General features: G+C 48.1%; 1 protein-coding gene across 4 annotated transcripts in view; it reads left to right on the forward strand.

The window, feature by feature from the left end:
• The first annotated feature begins 1453 nt into the window (after nucleotides 1-1453).
• Nucleotides 1454-19323, forward strand: part of CD79B (CD79b molecule) — a 37876-nt gene continuing 20006 nt past the window's right edge. For 2 of the 4 annotated variants that reach the window (XM_084857244.1, XM_084857243.1), the window contains exon 1: nucleotides 1454-1674. In XM_084857244.1, the coding sequence (XP_084713370.1) occupies nucleotides 1605-1674 (70 nt within the window). In that variant the 5' untranslated portion in view covers nucleotides 1454-1604. Of the gene's footprint in view, nucleotides 1675-2309; nucleotides 2522-19323 lie in introns of those variants that run through there. The other 2 variants (XM_084857246.1, XM_084857247.1) reach the window with 2 other exon arrangements.

The following is a 19323-nucleotide window of genomic DNA, read 5'->3' on the forward strand; positions in this document are numbered from 1 at the left end:
TCTAATGTAACTGATAGCAGTAGCTTCAGGACAGACAGAGGATGGACTCTTCATTCCTCTGGCCCTCAGAATGGTTGCATTTTTTCCTTGCAAGTCTTTTATGGGAAGTAGCTCAACAGGGGTAGTTTGCTTCCCACTGTTGAAAAAAAACTGCTCCTGTTGATTTGGGGCTTGTATCATCATCATCATCACACTTTTCTGCCAAGAACCTCAAAGTAGAATATGTGCCCCCCCCCCCCACTCATGTTATCACACGAGCTCTGCAGTGCCGCCACAAGCTTTTCTGTTGCCTGGGGTGAGACAGCAACCATTGCTGCCACATCTACCCCCCATTGCTGCTGCCATGTCTTACCCCCCCCCATTGTCATACTTGCCATTGCATCTCCCCACCCCCCATTGCCATGTCTCCCCACCCCATTGCCACTGCCCACCCACCCTGAGGATTCTCTCAGAATGAACCAGTGGGCAGGTGGGCTTTCTGAAGATGCATGTGAGAGAGCCATCCAGGCCCAAATTCCTGGCTCCGAGAGGGTCCTTCCTTTGAGCCAGACATTGTGGGAGAGGTGTTCCTGGAGATGGCCAGTACTGCCAGCTCACTCTGACAGCATTCTCAGAGTGAGCCATAGGGCAGATGACTGCTTTGGAGAGCCCTGCTCGCCACTGTCCTAGTACTATGGGAAAGTAGGGCCAGTGGGGCTCTCTGGAGCACCCGCTATAGTCCTGCGTCAGTGGAGTGAGGCAGCAGGTGAGGAGCACACAATTTGACACCCTACTGCCTGAGGCAGGTTGTTCAGCCAGCCTCATGGAGGGCTGACCCTGTAACCGTGTGAAGTAGACTGGTCTGAGAGATATGCCCTGTTCAAGCGTTAAGCCTAAACAGGATATGTCAACTCATGTTCTTGCACAGGTCCCCAATCACGCAGAGAGCTCTCCTCCCATCCAAGTGAATGCAGCCCTCTTGCAGATCTCGGACAGAGGGGGTAGGCCCGATGCACCCTGGGACATATGGGGGAGGGCCGGCATGTGCAGCCCCAGGCACCGAACACAAGTTGACATATCCCATTCACCATGTGCTGTATGGCTGAGTGCAAATCTGAACCTGGGCCTCCCCAGAACTAGTTCAGCCCTCTAATGCAGACTTCCCCAACCTCTCCCCTCCAGGTGTTTTGGACTTCAACCCCCATCAGCCCCAGCCAGCATGATCAATGGTTAGGAATTCTGGGAGTTGTAGTCCAAAACTTCTGGAGGGCACCAGGTTGGGGAAGGCTGCTCTAACTAAGAAAGTGTAAAGCAGCAATGAAAGACACAGCCGCCTTGCCAGGGGAAATGGTGGCTGCCTCTTCAAATCACCATTTCCCCATTTTGTGCCTCTGGTCAGACTGCTCAGCTGTGGCAGCCATGCTCACATGACAGACTGCACCTGGTTCAAAACCCAAGGGGCTGCCCCCCAACTGCATTTACATGGACAGGAAACAGACGCTGACAGCAAGAGGCCTGAGCACTTTCAGTTTTTCAAAAGAAAGAAGGCAGCATTGTGGGCTGGTTGTTTTTTCACAAGGGCCTCAGCTTAGGTGCATCGCTCAAGTGTTTGCTTTTGACTGGCAATGGCGTTTTCTCTGCTCCAGCTCTGCAGGGTGTTCTGGGGCACACTGGGGCTCTTCCTTGTAGACACAGGTATGGTTTCTTCCATCTTGTCTGTTCCTTCAACTGAATAATTGAAGTTTATATGCATAGTGGGATTGTAATTTGTTTACAAATTTACCTCAGGGCTTGGGGTTAACTTCTAAAAAGAGAGGTGCTGGGTCTCAACCCCAGCTGGAAGCTCCTGTTCTTTAACTGCAAATGGAGCCAGTTACTCAGTGAGGCAAGCCACACGCTGGAGGGGGGGCAACACAAGAAGAGAGTCAAAAGGGAAGTCCTTCGGGGCGGGGGAGAGAGAGAGCCCTCCTGCAGGTGTGCTCAGCTCTGGCACTTTTCATTCTAGAAATTAAGCCCTAGAAAACAGGGCTGAGCCTTTGAATCTGCCCTATGTAGACAGTGCCCAGTGTCGACTCCTCTGGTTGGTGGGGAGGCTAGCTGGGGTCTTGGGCAGGGCTTTCCCAGCCCTCCCTCCTTGTGCTGGAATGCCTAGGATGGCACCTGGGGCTTTCTGCCTCAGCGTTGGGCTCCTCTTCCCCACCCCCGAGCTGTTCCGAATGACACCTCAGCAACAGGAAAGGGAGGGGCTGTGTGAGGTATATTAGCAAAGAGTGCAGCACTTCCTGCCCTCCTGCTTTGAATACGGGGATGACGTGTCAGGTCAGGGCTTCCTTTCTAAAAGAAGCAGCCCTATGGCAAGGCTGCTTGGGGAAGGGGAAGCAGCAGGCACCTGGTCTGGTGCTCTCTCTAGGGCTGAAGTAAGGGACGGAAGGAGATTGTGGAGCTGAGTCCTGTTCAGCCCAGCCAGGGTGGCCGGAGGCAAAACGGAACACGGCTCCTGCACCTATGGTAGTTGTGTATAAAGAAGAAGGAATTCCAGAAGGTGGGTCAGTGGGCTGTCATGCAAGCGGCCCCTGCTGAAATCCCCTCATCTACACAAATACTAAAAGTGAAAGCCTTTATTGAACAGCATCTGCGAGAGAAGAGATCCTGCAAATGATCCCTGTCCTCTTTTGCATCTGGCTACCCAGATCAAAAGACTGAACAATTTTCATTACATTTTTCTCTCACTTTGTCGCCAAAGAGTTTGACGTGATCATATGTAAGTTTTGTCGATGAAGGCTATAATCCTATACATACTTCCATGGTAGTAAGTCTCATTGAATTCCAGGGGACTTACTTCTGAGTAGACATACTTAGCATTGCACTGTAAGGCTGTGCCCAACTAAACTAGGAGTAGGCCCTGTTAAACTCAATGCAGCTTACTTCCAAGCAGACATGCATAGGGTTGAGCTGTAAGGTTAGTGCGCTAACCACCACAGTACTGGCTCCTTGCATTTCTGTTTTGTGAGCGTTGGCTAAATATAATGTATCTATATTCCACTATTATACTCAAAATGCATGCCAAATAGCATCATCAAATAACAAGAAGAAAAAGGCAGAACAGTATTGCATTTCACATTGCAATGTTGTACAAATAGAGTTCAATTCTCTACAAATCTTACTTGTAAATTGTTGTCTCTCTCTCTCTCTCTCTCTCTCTCTCTCTCATTATGGTGCTCCTGCACTATTGTGAATATCAGAGACAATAACCTTAAAAAAATAATGGGGCGGGGGGGACACACAACCCTGAATGTTATGATGCTTTTGGGAGAATAGCCAAGAATAAAAAATTAAATTAGGGAAACAAAGAGGAATTTTTCAGAGTCTTGAGCATGACAGGCTCTGGGTTCTTGCTCAATATGCAAATATTACAGATACCCAAATGTGGGTAAATGAAGTTCTGTCTGTTTTCCCACACCCAAATGTGGGTAAATGTACAGAACTTTGCTTTTACTTATCCAACTCCTTTAACATCTGTTGCAAACTTCTAGACCATATGGGCTTCTTCATCAGGCAAAGGAACCCCTTTGATGGTGTTCATCAAAGCAAAATGATGAATGATTGTTCATCAGCAAAATGATGATGGTGGGTGGGTGGATGGATGGATGGATGGATGGATGGATGGATGGATGGCATGATGTACTGATTTATTTATTTTATTACATTTCTATGCCGCCCCATAACTGAAGCTATCTGGGCAGTTTACAGATGAAGTGTGTATGAATCCAAGCCTAATATCCTGCTTCAGTGAAAGTTTTAAAATCCAAATTCATAGGAACTGTTTCCCCACTGGAAGATTATACATGCATGCCATAATCTTGCAGAGGGAATCCATGAAGGATCTGGTCTCCAGCATGAGCTTGGTGACATCTGATGGCCAAATCTTGCTATTTGCTTTTTTCTGCCTTTTTGTCCTGCCAGAGCTCCTGTGCCTCTAACACGAGCACGGCAAGCAGACATTCAACAGGTTCCTATTATAGCAAGTTCATACAGGGAAAATCTTCACCTGTTAACTTTCTGCTTGTCAGCATAGTAGAAAGCAGAGGAGCCCTGCCAAGAAAAAAGGTAGTAATTCTACTCTGTCTCTATTTCTAAAGCCTTTGTTCATGGTCTGGCCATTTCTTGTCACTGCTCCCCTTTTGTTTTATCTCCCTTTCCCAGTTGATTTGGAATGTATCTGTGTATAATTACCCACTGGTCAGCCTTCTCCTTAAATCTTTATGCTGCCTCTCCGCACCCACCTCAAGCTTCTAGGCAGTAGGCTGGATCTATATTTAGTCATATTTAGTCTGGACACATTGAAATCAATGGGACTTAAGTTAGTCATGACTCACTTAAATCCTATTGGTTTCAGTATCAGAGGCGGTATGCCTATGTGCATCAGTTGCTGGGGAACATGGGTGGGAGGGTGCTGTTGCACTTGTGTCCTGCTTGTGGGTTCTTGGTTGACAGCGGGTTGGTCACCCTGATCCAGCAGGGCTCTTCTGATGTTCTTTATTTCTTTCATTTCTATACCGCCCAATAGCCGAAGCTCTCTGGGCGGTTCACAAAAAAATGTTCTAATGAGTCTACTGTAAGCATGACTAAATCTGGATAAAACCTGTCTTTGTGAAATCCTTTCCGACTCGCTTCTCCTTATGAGGGGCTAGAGTACATTGATGCTCACCATGAGGATGGGGGGTGGGGCACATGAGTTATTTCATTAACATTATTATATACACTAATTGCAATCTGAATTATTTGAGTGCTGGTCCTTATGGAGCCAAAACAGTACCACCCATGCTCAAGAGGGAGGTACAAGCAGACTTGTGAGAACCCTGAGATTTGCACAAGAACAAAAAACCTTTAGAGAAAAAGCCTGGGGGGAGGGGGGCTGATCATGATCAATAGCCACAGAATTCTGTCCAGCTGTTGGAGGGGGGAAGGAAACCAGGAGGGGAGGGGGAATGGAATCTTGAACAGGGAGGAACACACATGGCAACACTATGTACTTATATCCCCTGTCCTCTCTTTCCTCCACCCCCTTTCTCAACCAGGCCTGACTCTGTGCCCTCTACTGCTCCATAATCTTGGCCAAGTTTCCCCAGGGCCCTGTTCATCAAGCCATTTCAGCTTTCTCCTTCATCCCTTCTTACACGTTTCAAATTTCTCTATTTTGGATTTTAATCTGAAAATTTGCTTACAAAGTTTAGAAATTATTATTAGCATAATAATTCAAAATCTGTTTTGGTTAAATGAAATAATGAAAGTAAAAGGACTATTGCAAATCTATAGCAGCACTCAAATATTGTTAGGTGCTGACTGATCCTGCCCTGTACTGATTGCTGCTACAGCCTAGTCAGATACTGTTGAGTGTTGACTGTAGCTACAAAATTCTCGGATGTCAAATTGACTGAACATTTGCATACCCAAGGAATATTCAAAGAATATTTACCATTAAAATTCACAGCAGTTAATTTTGGAGAGGCAAGTGTTACTTGAGATCTTTTTTAATTTAAAATATTTTCTTTGGTCACCCTTCAAACTGGTGTACAAAAAGAATGAACAAAATATTAAAATAATGTAAAAACTGAAAATATACTTCAATTCTAGCTGAATGGCCCAATTGGCCCATTTTTCAGAGAGCCTCTTCTCTTCCTCCAGGTATAAATACCACAAAAAGCAGCAACACCCTTTGGGAGTCAAGTAAATTGGCATTCTCAAGAGAATGTCTTTTTTATGGCCAATTTCACAACTGATGTTGAAGTGGTTTTCTTCCATTTTCTGCTTCCGAAATTCCCCTGCAAAATCATGGCTGGTTAGAATAAATTCAGCTTCAGATTAGCTCTTTCCTGCTTTCTATTCTACATGAACAGTTGCTAGGGATGGGGTCCAGACTGAAGGGCTTTCTTGGGCATCTCTTGTGAAATCGCCTCTCAATTAGGGATGTACGAAAATCACTTACCGGTTCGCGGATTATGTTTATGGTCGGGGGGGAGGCGCTCCATTCCTCCCCCCGGAATCCTGGACGGGGGGGAGGCGCTCCGTTCCTCCCCCCTGGAATCCTCCGCGGCCGGCTGTGCTCCGCGGCAGCTCCGCAGAGCAGCCGGCCAGGCCAGAGCCTTCCGCAGCCAGATTTCCGGCCGCGGAGGGCTCTGGGGGGGAAAAAAAGGCATACGCAAATGGCGGCGGCTACAGCCGCTGCCATTTGCGTTCCTTATTTTTGACATCTTAATCTACGTAAATAATTACGTAGACTAAGACGGTGAAAATAAGGGGAACGCAAATAGCGTAGTGGACGCTATTTGCGTTCCCCTTATTTTCGCCGTCTTAGTCTACGTAATTACTTACGTAGACTAAGACGGCCCAAAATAAGGAACGGAAATGGTGGCGGCTGTAGCCGCCGCCATTTGCGTATGCCTTTTTTTTTTTTAACCCAGTCGTTTTAGGCTACGTAAAAACTTACGTAGCCTATCACGTGTGTGTAAAAAAAAAAAAAAGCAAATGGCAGCGGCGGCAGCTGGTCGGAAGACCAGCCGCCACAGCTGCCATTGGCTTTTTTTTTTTTTTTTAACCCAGTCGTTTTAGGCTACGTAAAAACTTACGTAGCCTATCACGTGTGTGTAAAAAAAAAAAAAGCAAATGGCAGCGGCGGCAGCTGGTCGGAAGACCAGCCGCCGCAGCTGCTGCCAGAGCCGCCGCCGCCTGGAAGATCCGCCCCAGGTAAGTCTCGTCCCAGGGGGATCCGTGGGGGGGGGCAGGCCGTTCCGCCACAGATTTCGGGGGGCCGAATGCACTGGCATTCGGTCTCCCCGAGATCCGTGGTGGAATTCTCTGCCATTCCTACTCTCAATTTTGTTGTAATCTCACCTTTGGAATTTATTTCTTGATAGATTTGGGCGGGGGGGTCAATGTGTTGTACAGAGGAATCCTATACTCCTAGCCCCTGTATGGACCAACCAGCCCTCCCTATTTCAACCCACTGCCCCCCCCCGCTCTCCCTGTTGCCTGATGGGCCAGCCCTGCTAGAGACTATCTCAGCAGAAGCCATCATGCCCCCCCAACTGCCTTATACACCCCAGCAGCACTGCCTATCCTACTTGAACACCCTGAAAGGCCTGCCCACCCCCCTAAGTCAAGGGAGCCTGGTGGCTTTTTAGCAGATAAGGTGGCATATAAATGTTAATGAGAAATATATAAACTTTGAACAGAGAGAGAGGAGAAGGCACTGGCCCTGAGCCCATCCCTGCCCCCCTCCCCCCACCACCACTTTATGGTTCCATCCTGAGGCCAGTTGAAGCCACATCATACAAAGTTGTAGATAAGAAATCCCTGTCTACCACTACATAGCAACAAAGAAAAAACACACATGGCAAAGTGAAAGCCTTTATTGAACAGCATCTGAGAGAGAAGAGATCCTGCAAATCATAGAATCATAGAATCATAGAATCATAGAATAGTAGGGTTGGAAGGGGCCTACAAGGCCATCGAGTCCAACCCCCTGCTCAATGCAGGAATCCAAGTCAGAGCATCCCTGACAAATGGCTGTCCAGCCTCGTCTTGAAGGCCTCCAGTGTGGGAGAGCCCACCACCTCCCCAGGTAATTGGTTCCATTGCCGTATTGCTCTGACACTCAGGAAGTTTTTCCTGATGTTCAGTCGGAATCTGGCTTCCTGTAACTTGAGCCCATTATTCCGTGTCCTGCACTCTGGGATGATCAAGAAGAGATCCTGGCCTTCTTCTCTGTGACAACCTTTCAAGTACTTGAAGAGCGCTATCATATCTCCCCTCAGTCTTCTCTTCTCAAGGCTAAACATGCCCAGTTCTTTCAGTCTCTCTTCATAGGGCTTTGTTTCCAGTCCCCTGATCATCTTTGTTGCCCTCCTTTGAACCCTCTCCAGCTTGTCTGCATCCTTCTTAAAGTGTGGTGCCCAGAACTGGACACAGTACTCCAGATGAGGCCTAACCAGTGCTGAGTAGAGGGGAACTAGTACTTCCCGGGATTTGGAAGCGATGCTTCTATGAATGCAGCCCAAAATAGCATTTGCCTTTTTTGCAGCCACATCACATTGTTGGCTCATATTCAGCTTGTGATCGACGACAATTCCAAGATCCTTCTCGCTCGTAGTGTGGTTGAGCCACGTATCCCCCATCTTGTAACTGTGCATTTGGTTTCTTTTTCCTAGGTGCAGAACTTGGCATTTGTCCCTATTAAATGCCATTCTGTTGTTTTCTGCCCAGCACTCCAGTCTATCCAGATCACTTTGAATTTTGTTTCTGTCTTCCAAGGTATTAGCTATCCCGCCCAATTTTGTGTCATCTGCAAATTTGATCAGCATTCCCTGCACCTCCTCCTCCAAGTCATTAATAAAAATATTGAAGAGCACTGGGCCCAGGACTGAGCCCTGCGGTACCCCACTCGTTACCTCTCCCCAGCTTGAGAAGGTCCCATTGATAAGCACTCTTTGAGTCCGATTCTGTAGCCAACTGTGGATCCACTGGATCGTTGTTTCATCTAGCCCACTTCGAGCTAGTTTGCTCATCAGGATATCATGGGGCACTTTGTCGAAAGCTTTGCTGAAGTCGAGGTATATGATGTCTACAGCATTCCCACGGTCTACAAGGGAGGTGACTTGATCAAAAAATGAGATCAGATTTGTCTGGCAGGACTTGTTTTTGACAAATCCATGTTGGCTTCGAGTAATCACTGCATTGTTGTCAAGGTGCTTCCAGATGGATTGCTTTATGATCTGCTCCAGAATTTTCCCAGGGATTGATGTCAGACTGACTGGTCTGTAGTTCCCAGGTTCCTCCTTTTTACCCTTTTTGAAGATAGGGACAACGTTAGCCCTCCTCCAGTCATCTGGCACTTCCCCGGTCCTCCATGATTTCTCAAAGAGAATAGACAGCGGTTCTGAGAGCTCTTCTGCCAGTTCCTTTATGACTCTAGGATGCAGTTCATCTGGCCCTGGAGATTTGAACTCATTCAAAGTAATGAGGTGTTCCTTGACCATATGCCTGTCGATCTCAAGCTGCAATCCTGCCCCTTCAGCCTGTACTTCGCCTTTGCCAGGGGGGTCATAGACCCTCTTTTGGGAGAAGACTGAGCCAAAGTAGGAATTGAGCACCTCTGCCTTTTCTTTGTCATCTGTTATCATTTTGCCATCCTTATTTAATAGCTGAACAACCATTTCTTTCCTCTGCCTTTTACTATGCACGTAGCTGAAGAAAGCCTTTTTGTTGTTTTTAGCATCCCTCGCTAACCTCACCTCGTTCTCCGCTTTAGCCTTCCTGACGCCATCCCTGCAATTCTGTGCTACCTGCCTGTACTCTTCCTTTGTTACTTGGCCTTCTTTCCACTTCCTATATGTGTCCTTTTTTGTTTTCAGGTCATCCCTAAGCTTTTTGTGAAGCCACATTGGCTTCTTCTGTTGTCTTCCACCTTTTCTTCTTGTTGGAATTGTTTGTGATTGTGCCTTGAGAATTTCCTTTTTTAAAAGTTCCCACCCATCTTGGACTCCTTTTCTCGCTAGCATTGTTTGCCATGGGACCTTACTGATCATTGTTCTGAGTTTATTAAAATCAGCTTTCCTAAAATTCAGGGTACGCGTTTGAGTACACTCGGCTTTTGCTTCCCTTAGAACCAAGAACTCAAGTACAACATGGTCGCTTTCCCCCAGAGTTCCTGTAACTGCTACTTTATCCACTAAGTCATCTCTGTTGGTTAGGATCAAGTCAAGGATAGCCGATCCTCTAGTTCCTTCCTCTACTTTCTGTAGGAGGAAGTTATCCGCCACACAAGTCAGGAATTTCCTGGAGGGGCCATGTTTTGCAGAATTTGTCTCCCAACAAATATCGGGGAAATTGAAGTCCCCCATTACTACTACATCATGCTTCCTTAAAACATTGGCTATTTGCTTTTCAAAAGTTTCATCCTTGGCTTCTCCTTGATTGGGTGGCCGGTAGTAGACTCCGACCACCAGGTTCCTTTTATTCTTTGCTCCATTTATTTCAACCCAGATGCTTTCGATGGGGCTACCAAGCTCCTCCTCCTGTATTTCTGTGCAGAGATATGTATTTTTCACATACAGTGCAACCCCGCCTCCCTTTCTGTTCCTCCTGTTCTTTTTGAACAAGTTATATCCTTCAACTGCTGTATTCCAGTCATGAGAGTCATCCCACCAAGTCTCAGTTATACCTATCAAGTCATAATTTCCCTCCTGTATTAAGAGTTCAAGTTCGTTCTGTTTGTTCCCCATACTCTGGGCATTAGTATATAGACATTGAAGACCATGTGCTTCATAGTCTGGCTTTCTTCCTACATGTGTCTGAAGACTATTATTGGGCGCTATCAGCGCTGTTCTCTCCATTGCAGTGCATGCGCCTACGTCCATTGTTACCCCCAACATTACATCTCCCTTCCCCGTAGGATTCAGTTTAAAGCCCTCCTGATGAAGTTCTTCATGCTGTGGCCAAACACATTCTTCCCAGCCTTTGTGAGGTGCAACCCATCCCTAGCCAACAGCCCATCTTCCAGGAAGTATAGCCCGTGGTCCCAGAATCCAAATCTCTCTCGTCGGCACCACCTTCGTAGCCAGTCATTCACCCGGAGTATTTTTCGTTCCCTTTCTATCCCTCTTCTAACTACTGGAAGGATGGATGAGAAAACTATCTGGGCCCCAAAGTTCTTGAGTTTCCTTCCCAAAGCTTCAAAGTCTGACGTGATCTCTTCGTAGCTCCGCTTGGCGGTATCATTTGTTCCCACATGGATGAGAAGAAAGGGATACCTGTCAGTGGGCTTTATGAGTGCAGGCAACCTTTCAGTCACGTCTCTAATCTGTCCTCCCGGGAGACAACATACCTGGTGAGTCCACGGGTCTTCGCGACATACTTGGGTCTCGATCCCACGCAGCAAGGAGTCTCCCACTACTACCACTCTTCTCTTCTTCTTCTTGTAGGCCTGGGTTTCATCGCCTCTGTTTGACTGACCTTTAGCCTCTTGCTCACTCTCATGCAGGTTCCCCTGTGATTCTTCCTCTGCAGGCTGTCCTCCAGTCTCATCTGCAAGTACCTGGAATCGGTTCCACAGCTCCACCGCTTCCACTGGTGCAGAGTGGCGTCTAGTTCTTCTTCTCCTAACTGTCACCGTTTTCCAAGGAGTATCCTCTACTCCATTTTTCTTCACCTCAGCATTTCCCACTGCCTCATCTTGCTGTTGCTCTTCAAGCTTCTGGTCTGCCCTTTGCTGCTGTAGTTCCCCCATTCTGTCCAAGAACTCTTCGTGTTCTCTTATTCCCCGGAGGGTTGACAGTCGCCGCTCCAGTCCACTTACTTTTTCCTCCAGCAGCGTGATCAACTTGCACTTGTTGCAGGTGTAGGCCATGTTGTTCTCAGGCAAGAAAACAAACATTGCACACACCTTGCAGGTCACCACCACTGGAGAGTCTTGTCCTTCCATAGCCTCTTTTCCCTTTTTGTGTCTAGCTTTGTGATTGTTCTAGACTAGCCTGTGCCTGCTCCTCTACTCAGTAGAGGTTAAAAGCAGAGTCCCACTGGTGTGGAAGTGTGTGTTACAAGACAAATAAATGAAAAAAAGTTAGTAAAAAAAAAATAAAAAAAAATGTTAGGGGCCTCCCCCTTGACCTCCCCTGCCGAACTCCCCTGGCCAACTCCTGTTTGCTCCCCCTGTTCGCTCGCTCTGTTCGCTCGCTCTCTGGGAGCTTGCCTGCTTCTGTAGTCCCTGGACCAGCTGGAGCAGCTTGCTCTGCTCTGCTCTGCTCAGCTGGGAGGCGGGAAAACGAAAGAGTTGTGTGCAAGGTTGCCAACCAGTCCGTCCTCCAGGGCTCCTTTGCCTTGGACAGTGGCTCAAGAACAGACAGCAAGATATCTCTTATGGCACCAATACCATGTTAGGAACACCTTCACTTGTTCCATAACTGTGTTATGGACCATGCTGGGGAACAAGAGCTTGCCTGGAGCAAACAGGTCAACAGCCCCATGGAAGAACAGTCAGGAGCGTCATAGGGCCCATCTACATGGGAGGCTTTCTCCGATGCTGCGGTGGCTTAAAGTTATTACAGTCACATGATGTTGTGGCCCCTTTGCAACCACCCTGGAGTTTACCTGTGGGGAAGCTGCATTTTTGCAGAGTATTTTACTCTGTTGTTTTTCTTTAATTCGGCTCCCCTGCGGTTCAGCCGCTGTGTGCCCATCCCTCTGCTTTACATTCAGTATGATGGGGGTGTTCCTAGGGGTTTGGCCATGCTCTCAATAACCTAGATAATTACAGAAACTTGCCTGCCTTTCCCACACATCAAAGTCCTAGAGTGCTCTTTTGAGCATTCAGAATCGCCCTGCACTTCCTTTTCCCCAGTGGGAGCAATTAGCCTCAATTTGCATTACTTCACTTCTTCAGTGTTATGTTAAATCACTTCTCCGATGCTGTGTAAAGTCACTTCTCTGATGCTGTCTAAGTTTAGTCCTCTGCTTTATCACTGTACTGATCTGGCGAGGTGTCGGGTGGAGCCTGCATTTATTTACTTACTTACTTACTTACTTACGTATTTCTATACTGCTCAATAGCTAAAGCTCTCTGGGTGTAGGGATGTCAGAGAATTCCGCCACGGATCTTGGGGAGGCCGAATGCCAGCACATTCGGCCCCCCGAAATCGGTGGCAGAACGGTCTGCCACCCCCCCCGCACCCCCCCGGGATGAGACTTACCTGGGGCGGATCTTCCTGGCGGCGGCGGCTCCGGCGGCGGTTCGGTGGCAGCAGCGGCCGGTCTTCTGACCAGCTGCCGCCGCCGCCATTTCCAGTTAAAAAAAAAAGTGATAGGCTACGTAAAGATTTACATAGCCTATCACGGCTAAGTTTAAAAAAAACCCGTGATAGGCTACATAAATCTTTACATAGCCTATCACGGCCGACTTAAAAACAAACAAACAAACAACGCGCGTACACAAATGGCGGCAGCCACGGCCGCCGCCATTTGCGTACGTACATTTTTTTGTTTGTTTTTAAGTCAGCCATGATAGGCTACGTAAAAATTTACGTAGCCTATCACAGCTGACTGCAGGGATGCAAACGGCGGCGGCTATGGCCGCCGCCATTTGCGTCCCTGCTAGCCAGCGGCTGGATGTCCGGCTGCTGGCGGAGCCAGCCGGCGGCTCCGCAGAATCCCTGCGGAGCACAGCCGGCCGGCCAGGATTCCGAGGGGGGGAGGAACGGAGCGCCTCCCCCCCCATCCAGGATTCCGGGGGGTGGGACGGAGCACCTCCCCCCCCCTCAACATAATCCACGAAAGGTAAGTGCCTTTCGTACATCCCTATCTCGGTGGTTCACAAATATTAAAATCACAAAGTGCAGCATAAAACAATATAAAATATGAAAGCTTAAAACCACAATATAACAGCACATCCAGAATAAAACCTAGCAGCAATGCAGAGATTTAAAATACAGATTTAAAACACCTGTTAAGGGAATATCCAAGGCAGGTTAGGGTGAACAGTCAGCAATATATTAAAGCACATCATGGCTGTGGGAGAGACCATTGACCCTGTGTCTTACCCCCCCCCCCGCCCCCAAAGAAACAGGATGCATTTATACAGACTGAAAGTTGGAGAACAAAGAAAATACATTACACAGGCTCCAGAGCTAATTTAGCTCAGCAACAGTCTTATCAGCACAGCTGCCTTCTTATCTTTAGGGATGAGCTTACTTTGGTGGATAGGAATTTCCTGCTTATAATGTGCAAGTTACAATTACCTTCTCATGGTCAGACACACACACATTCTCTCAATCCCATCAGGCGCCTTGCCTGAACCAAACTACTCGCAAGGCCTAGTCAGGCCTACCTTCACAATCCGCCCTTTGAGCCTATTAGGCTCGCTATCTATACTTGTATTGTTATCAATTGTTCAATCTCTTTCTGTCTCTCCTTCTCTTCTTTTTATATGTCTCTTTGCATTCTACTGACCATCTGGTGCAGTTCAGCTTTATGTATTCTTTTAGTAAGGAATTTGATACAACATTTAATCAAAGCAATGGTCACATGCAACAAAACAATACAAACAACAATTATGCTTATTACATTGTACATCTTGCTAGGTGGCTGATTCTGGTAGATCTAGCTAATAGGGCTTAGTCATTTCAGTCTCATTTGGCGGAATTGGGATCATTGGTATGTCTCCATGAGCATGGACTGGCCCATGGCTGAATACATTTAAGTCCACTTGAATCTGGTTCACCACTTTCAGGAAAGTGTTCTCTGCTTTCAGGCAACAAAAGATGTCGAGCAGGATGCAGGTGGGCCACATCATGAGAATGCGCCTCTGGTGGATGCTGAGCCAATTCTTTCTTCACTAACAGCTGCTAGGCTCACTGCTAGGCTTATAGTCACCTTGCCAGCAAGTGCTTGGCTCACTACTGGTTTCATAGAATCATAGAATAGTAGGGTTGGGAGGGGCCTACAAGGCCATCGAGTCCAACCCCCTGCTCAATGCAGGAATCCAAGTCAGAGCATCCCTGGCAGATGGCTGTCCAGCCTCGTCTTGAACGCCTCCAGTGTGGGAGAGCCCACTACCTCCCTAGGTCACTGGTTCCATTGTCGTATTGCTCTAACAGTCAGAAAGTTTTTCCTGATGTTCAGCCGGAACCTGGCTTCCTGTCACTTGAGCCCATTATTCCATGGGATGATCAAGAAGAGATGCTGGCCTTCCTCTCTGTGACAACCTTTCAAGTACTTAAAGAGCGCTATCATATCTCCCCTCAGTCTTCTCTTCTCAAGGCTAAACATGCCCAGTTCTTTCAGTCTCTCTTCATAGGGCTTTGCTTCCAGTCCCCTGATCATTTTCGTTGCCCTCCTCTGAACCCTCTCCAGTTTGTCTGCATCCTTCAAGTGTGGCACCCAGAACTGGACAGAGTACTCCAGATGAGGCCTAACCAGTGCTGACTAGAGGGGAACTAGTACTTCCTGGGATTTGGAAGCTATGCTTCTATTAATGCAGCCCCAAAGAGCATTTGCCTTTTTTGCAGCCACATCACATTGTTGGCTCATATTCAGTTGGTGATCAACAACAATTCCAAGATCCTTCTCGCTTGTAGTGTTGTTGAGCACGTATCCCCCATCTTGTAACTGTGCATTTGGTTTCTTTTTTCTAGGTGCAGAACTTGGCATTTATCCCTATTAAATGTCATTCTGTTGTTTTCTGCCCAGCGCTCCAGTCTATCAAGATCACTTTGAATTTTGTTTCTGTCTTTCAAAGTATTAGCTATCCTGCCCAATTTTGTGTCATCTGCAAATATGATCAGCATTCCCTGCACCTCCTCCTCCAAGTCATTAATAAAAATGTTGAGGAGCACTGGGCCCAGGACTGAGCCCTGCGGTACCCCGCTTGTTACCTCTTAGAGGTGGCTATTTTGTAATCCAGAGGAGGCCAAAGTGCCAGAAGTCTAAGATGATCTCACACAATAGCAGGAAAAAAGGCAACAAGCCAGTACTACAATGGCAACCAGAGATGTTCTTCTGTTTCGGGTCCAAAATGACCCAAAGGGCTGATGATGTTAGGGCACATCCAGCATTGTCTGGTTCTGGGGCACATCATCTCCAGGGGGCAACACGTTCTTGCAGTGGGATCCAGGGATCCAGATAGGCTGTCTTAGCAGCTTCACAGCAGTGTGGGTGGTCAACAGCACCTGATGGGGTCTTTTCCAGTGAGGCTCAAGGGAAGACTTCTTCTGATGGACTTTAATGGAGACTTAAATCTCTAGGCTTCAAGTTGTGACACTGTATCGTAGGAACGTCTGGAAGTGCTTTTTAACCTGTGAATGGAAAGCCTTCACACACTTCATTAATGCTTGGCAATAGTCCAACACAGTCTCATCACTTAAATGCAAGTTAGTAAGATGTTCTTTATTTTCAGAGGCTTGAACAAGGACGGCAGCAGCTGCAGAATCAAGGGAAGTACTGTAATATGTTACTGGTCAGTTCTTATCTCTATGGTTTTAGGTGAGCACCCTAAGAGCACAATAATTTTTATATATATAACCGAAGAGAGTGAACAGAATAATTAGGAAGCCCAAGTTCTTTTAAAATAGTGCTTGTTTTAGAGCAGTGGAAGCAGATTCAGCTTCAGAAGACCAGAGAAGTGGCTGGGACTTCCGGATGGAACCAATGTCGCCCTCACAGCATCCCGCGGAGCCTCTGCGGGATGCTATCTCAAACAGCTTTTTAAAAGGTTGAAAAACCTTTTCATCTCCTCCCTGGAATTAAAAGGGGAGGGCAAGGCAGCATCTGGATAAGATCTTGGAGAAAAGTACTCTCCGCAAGGCAGCGAGGGGGGGGGGGGCTGGATTCCAAGACTACCCTCCCAAAGCTTAACCATAGCAAAAAGCTGTTTTGAAACTCCTATTTAATAGGAGAAAACAGGGCTGACGTGTTCCATTGTAATATATGGATTAAGAAATATCAACAACGTCCGAGGGATGGTTTAAGAAATATCAACAATATTTGAGAATATTTGAGGACCTGCAAGATTTGTCTGAAGAGAAACATAGCTACAGCGAGGAGAAAGAAAGGAACTGCATCACCGCCCACTCCCGCCGTACCTCCCTTGGCAAAAGCTCCGAGAACAGAAGATATAGGGGAATTATTTACTCTAATAAAAACTTTATCTTTGCAATTTGCGGAGCAAGCCAAGAGGCTGGATTCCATTCAGAATTCCATCACCGCCCTGCAAGGGGCTATGGATTTAATTTATACTTCTTGGAAAAAATTGGAGGCGAAGATTAACGAGCTACAAGATAGGCTGACAATGAATGAAACTGTGACACAAGCTTTTTTCAAAAATTTATCTGCCAGAATTTCCCAACTGGAGGCCTTCATGCGCGGATCCAATGTACGCATTATTGGTATTAAAAATTTGCCTAGTGATGTAAATTTGCCTACCTATGTAGACAAGCTTTTGCATGAGATACTCCCTGTGCCATCTGATTACTTACTTGATACTGAGCAGGCATTTCGTGTGCCAAATGCTAAAGGGACTGACTATACGATTATAGTCCAATTTGCAAGAATCTCCACAAAGAATTATATCCTGCATTTGGCAAGAGAGGGTAGAAATCTTTTTTGGAAACAAGATGTTGTTTATTCTGTCAGTCACTTCCAACTCTTCATGACTTCATGGACCAGCCCACGCCAGAGCTTCCTGTCAGCTGTCGCCACCCCCAGCTTCCCCAAGGTCGAGTCCGTCACCTCCAGAATATCATCCATCCATCTTGCCCTTGGTCGGCCCCTCTTCCTTTTGCCTTCGGAAACAAGATAAAGTTATGTTATTTCCAGATTACATCAAAGAGGTGGCTGATAAAAGAAGGCAGTTCATCAAGGCAAAAAATATGGCAAAACAAATGAACTTACAATATCACTTAAAATATCCTGCTACATTTTGCATTGTTTCTGAAGGTCAGGTGAAGAAGTTTCTAAATCATGAAATGGTGGAGGCATGGCTGAACATAAAAATGCGTGAGATTTCTGTTCCAGCCCCATGAACTGGAATCTTTAAACAAGTTTTGTTAACTGTCCATGTTTAGTCTACATGGTCCAGGCTAGGCCTGGAGAGCCAGGGCCTGCAGGAGAAGCCACCACCACCGGGGAAGAGACGTGCCTGCTGCTGCTGGGCCTGCTGCTGCTGCTGCCACCGCCGCCGCCGCCGCCGCCACCACCACCACCACCACCACCACCACCAGGCCTTCCCTGTAGACTTCTGCCTGGCAGACCGCCAGTCCCTGCAGGACCAGGCCCCCAGGTACCGAGCCAGCTGTGCTGCTCCACCTGCCCCTCCCTGGAGGGGCTACATAAGCTGGCTGGCTGAGGTGGCCTGGGAGAGCCAGGGCCTGCAGGAGAAGCCACCACCACCACCGGGGAAGAGGCGTGCCTGCTGCTGCTGGGCCTGCTGCTGCTGCTGCTGCTGCTGCTGCTGCCGCCGCCGCCGCCGCCGCCACCACCACCGCCACCAGGCCTTCCCTGTGTACTCCTGCCTGGCATTATTTTTAAGGGGATTTGTAATTTTTTGTTTGTTTGTTTGTTTTGTTTTTTTTCTGGGGGATTTTGTTGTGTTTTTAGGGGTAGGTAGCCTGCCTGATAGGCGGGAGCGAGGGGGCATGTGTCCACCTGATGGAGGTAGTGGGGGGAGTGTTGGGGGCCAGAACATACCGAGGCTGGGCGGCAGGCACTGGCGGAGCGCTAGGGGCAGGCCATGCCAGGTAAGGGGAACAAGGGAGAGATGTGTAGTATCTGTCCCCTGCTCCGGGCCTGTCCAGAGCCAAAGGATGGCTGGGGGAGGCGTGACCCCATCTTCTGGCCTTCGTTTGCTGCTCTGCAATGCCAGGTCTGTTACCCAGAAAACCTCCCTCATCCATGACATGATCCTGGATGAGGGTGCAGACCTGGCATGTATTATGGAGACCTGGCTGGCTGAGGCTGCTGCTCCAACCCTTGCAGCCATGTGTCCAGCTGGATTTTTGTATGCACAGCAGCCGAGGGCTGGGGATCGGGGAGGGGGAGTGGCTGTTATCTACCAGGAGTCCTTGGTCTTCACCAGACCCCTTCTCCAGGAGACCAAGGTTGCTGAGTGCATGTACTGGAGGTTGGGCCCGAAGGGCAGTCTGGGGATTCTGCTCGTGTACCGTCCACCCCGCTGCACGACTGACTCCCTGGCCGAGGTGCTTGAGGTGGTCTCTGATGTGCGTGTACAGTCCCCTAACTTATTGGTGTTGGGGGACTTCAACGTACATTCGGAGGCCATCCTCACAGGAGCACCGCGGGACTTCATGGAGACCATGGCCTCCTGGGAGCTGCACCATATTCTAACTGGGCCCACCCATGTAGCAGGTCATGCACTAGACCTTGTGTTTGTTTCTGGAGAAGTGGGGAGTGATCTGGAAGTCGGGGGTATATCCACCACCCCCTTGTCATGGTCAGATCACTATCTGGTGACGTTGGACTTCTCGGTTCCACAACCCCTCCGCAGGGGTGGAGGACCCATTAAAATGGTCCGCCCCAGGTGTCTTATGGATCCAAATGGATTCCTGAACGTGCTTGGGGATTCTCTGGGGCATGCCAATGGCCACTCGGTCGAGACCCTGGTGGGTGGCTGGAATGCCGCAATCACTGGGGCATTAGATCAGGTGGCTCCGAAACGCCCTCTCCCCCTGAACAGGGCTCGGACTGCACCATGGTTCAATCCATGGTTACGAGCTCTGAAACAGGAGGTGAGACGGCTAGAGCGCCGGTGGCGGAAGTCTTGCTCCAAGGACGATCAGACAC

Source organism: Heloderma suspectum, chromosome 5 (genome assembly GCF_057233095.1).
Source record: "Heloderma suspectum isolate Gila_16-S chromosome 5, 16-S_ref, whole genome shotgun sequence".
Taxonomy (NCBI): Eukaryota; Metazoa; Chordata; class Lepidosauria; order Squamata; family Helodermatidae; genus Heloderma; species Heloderma suspectum.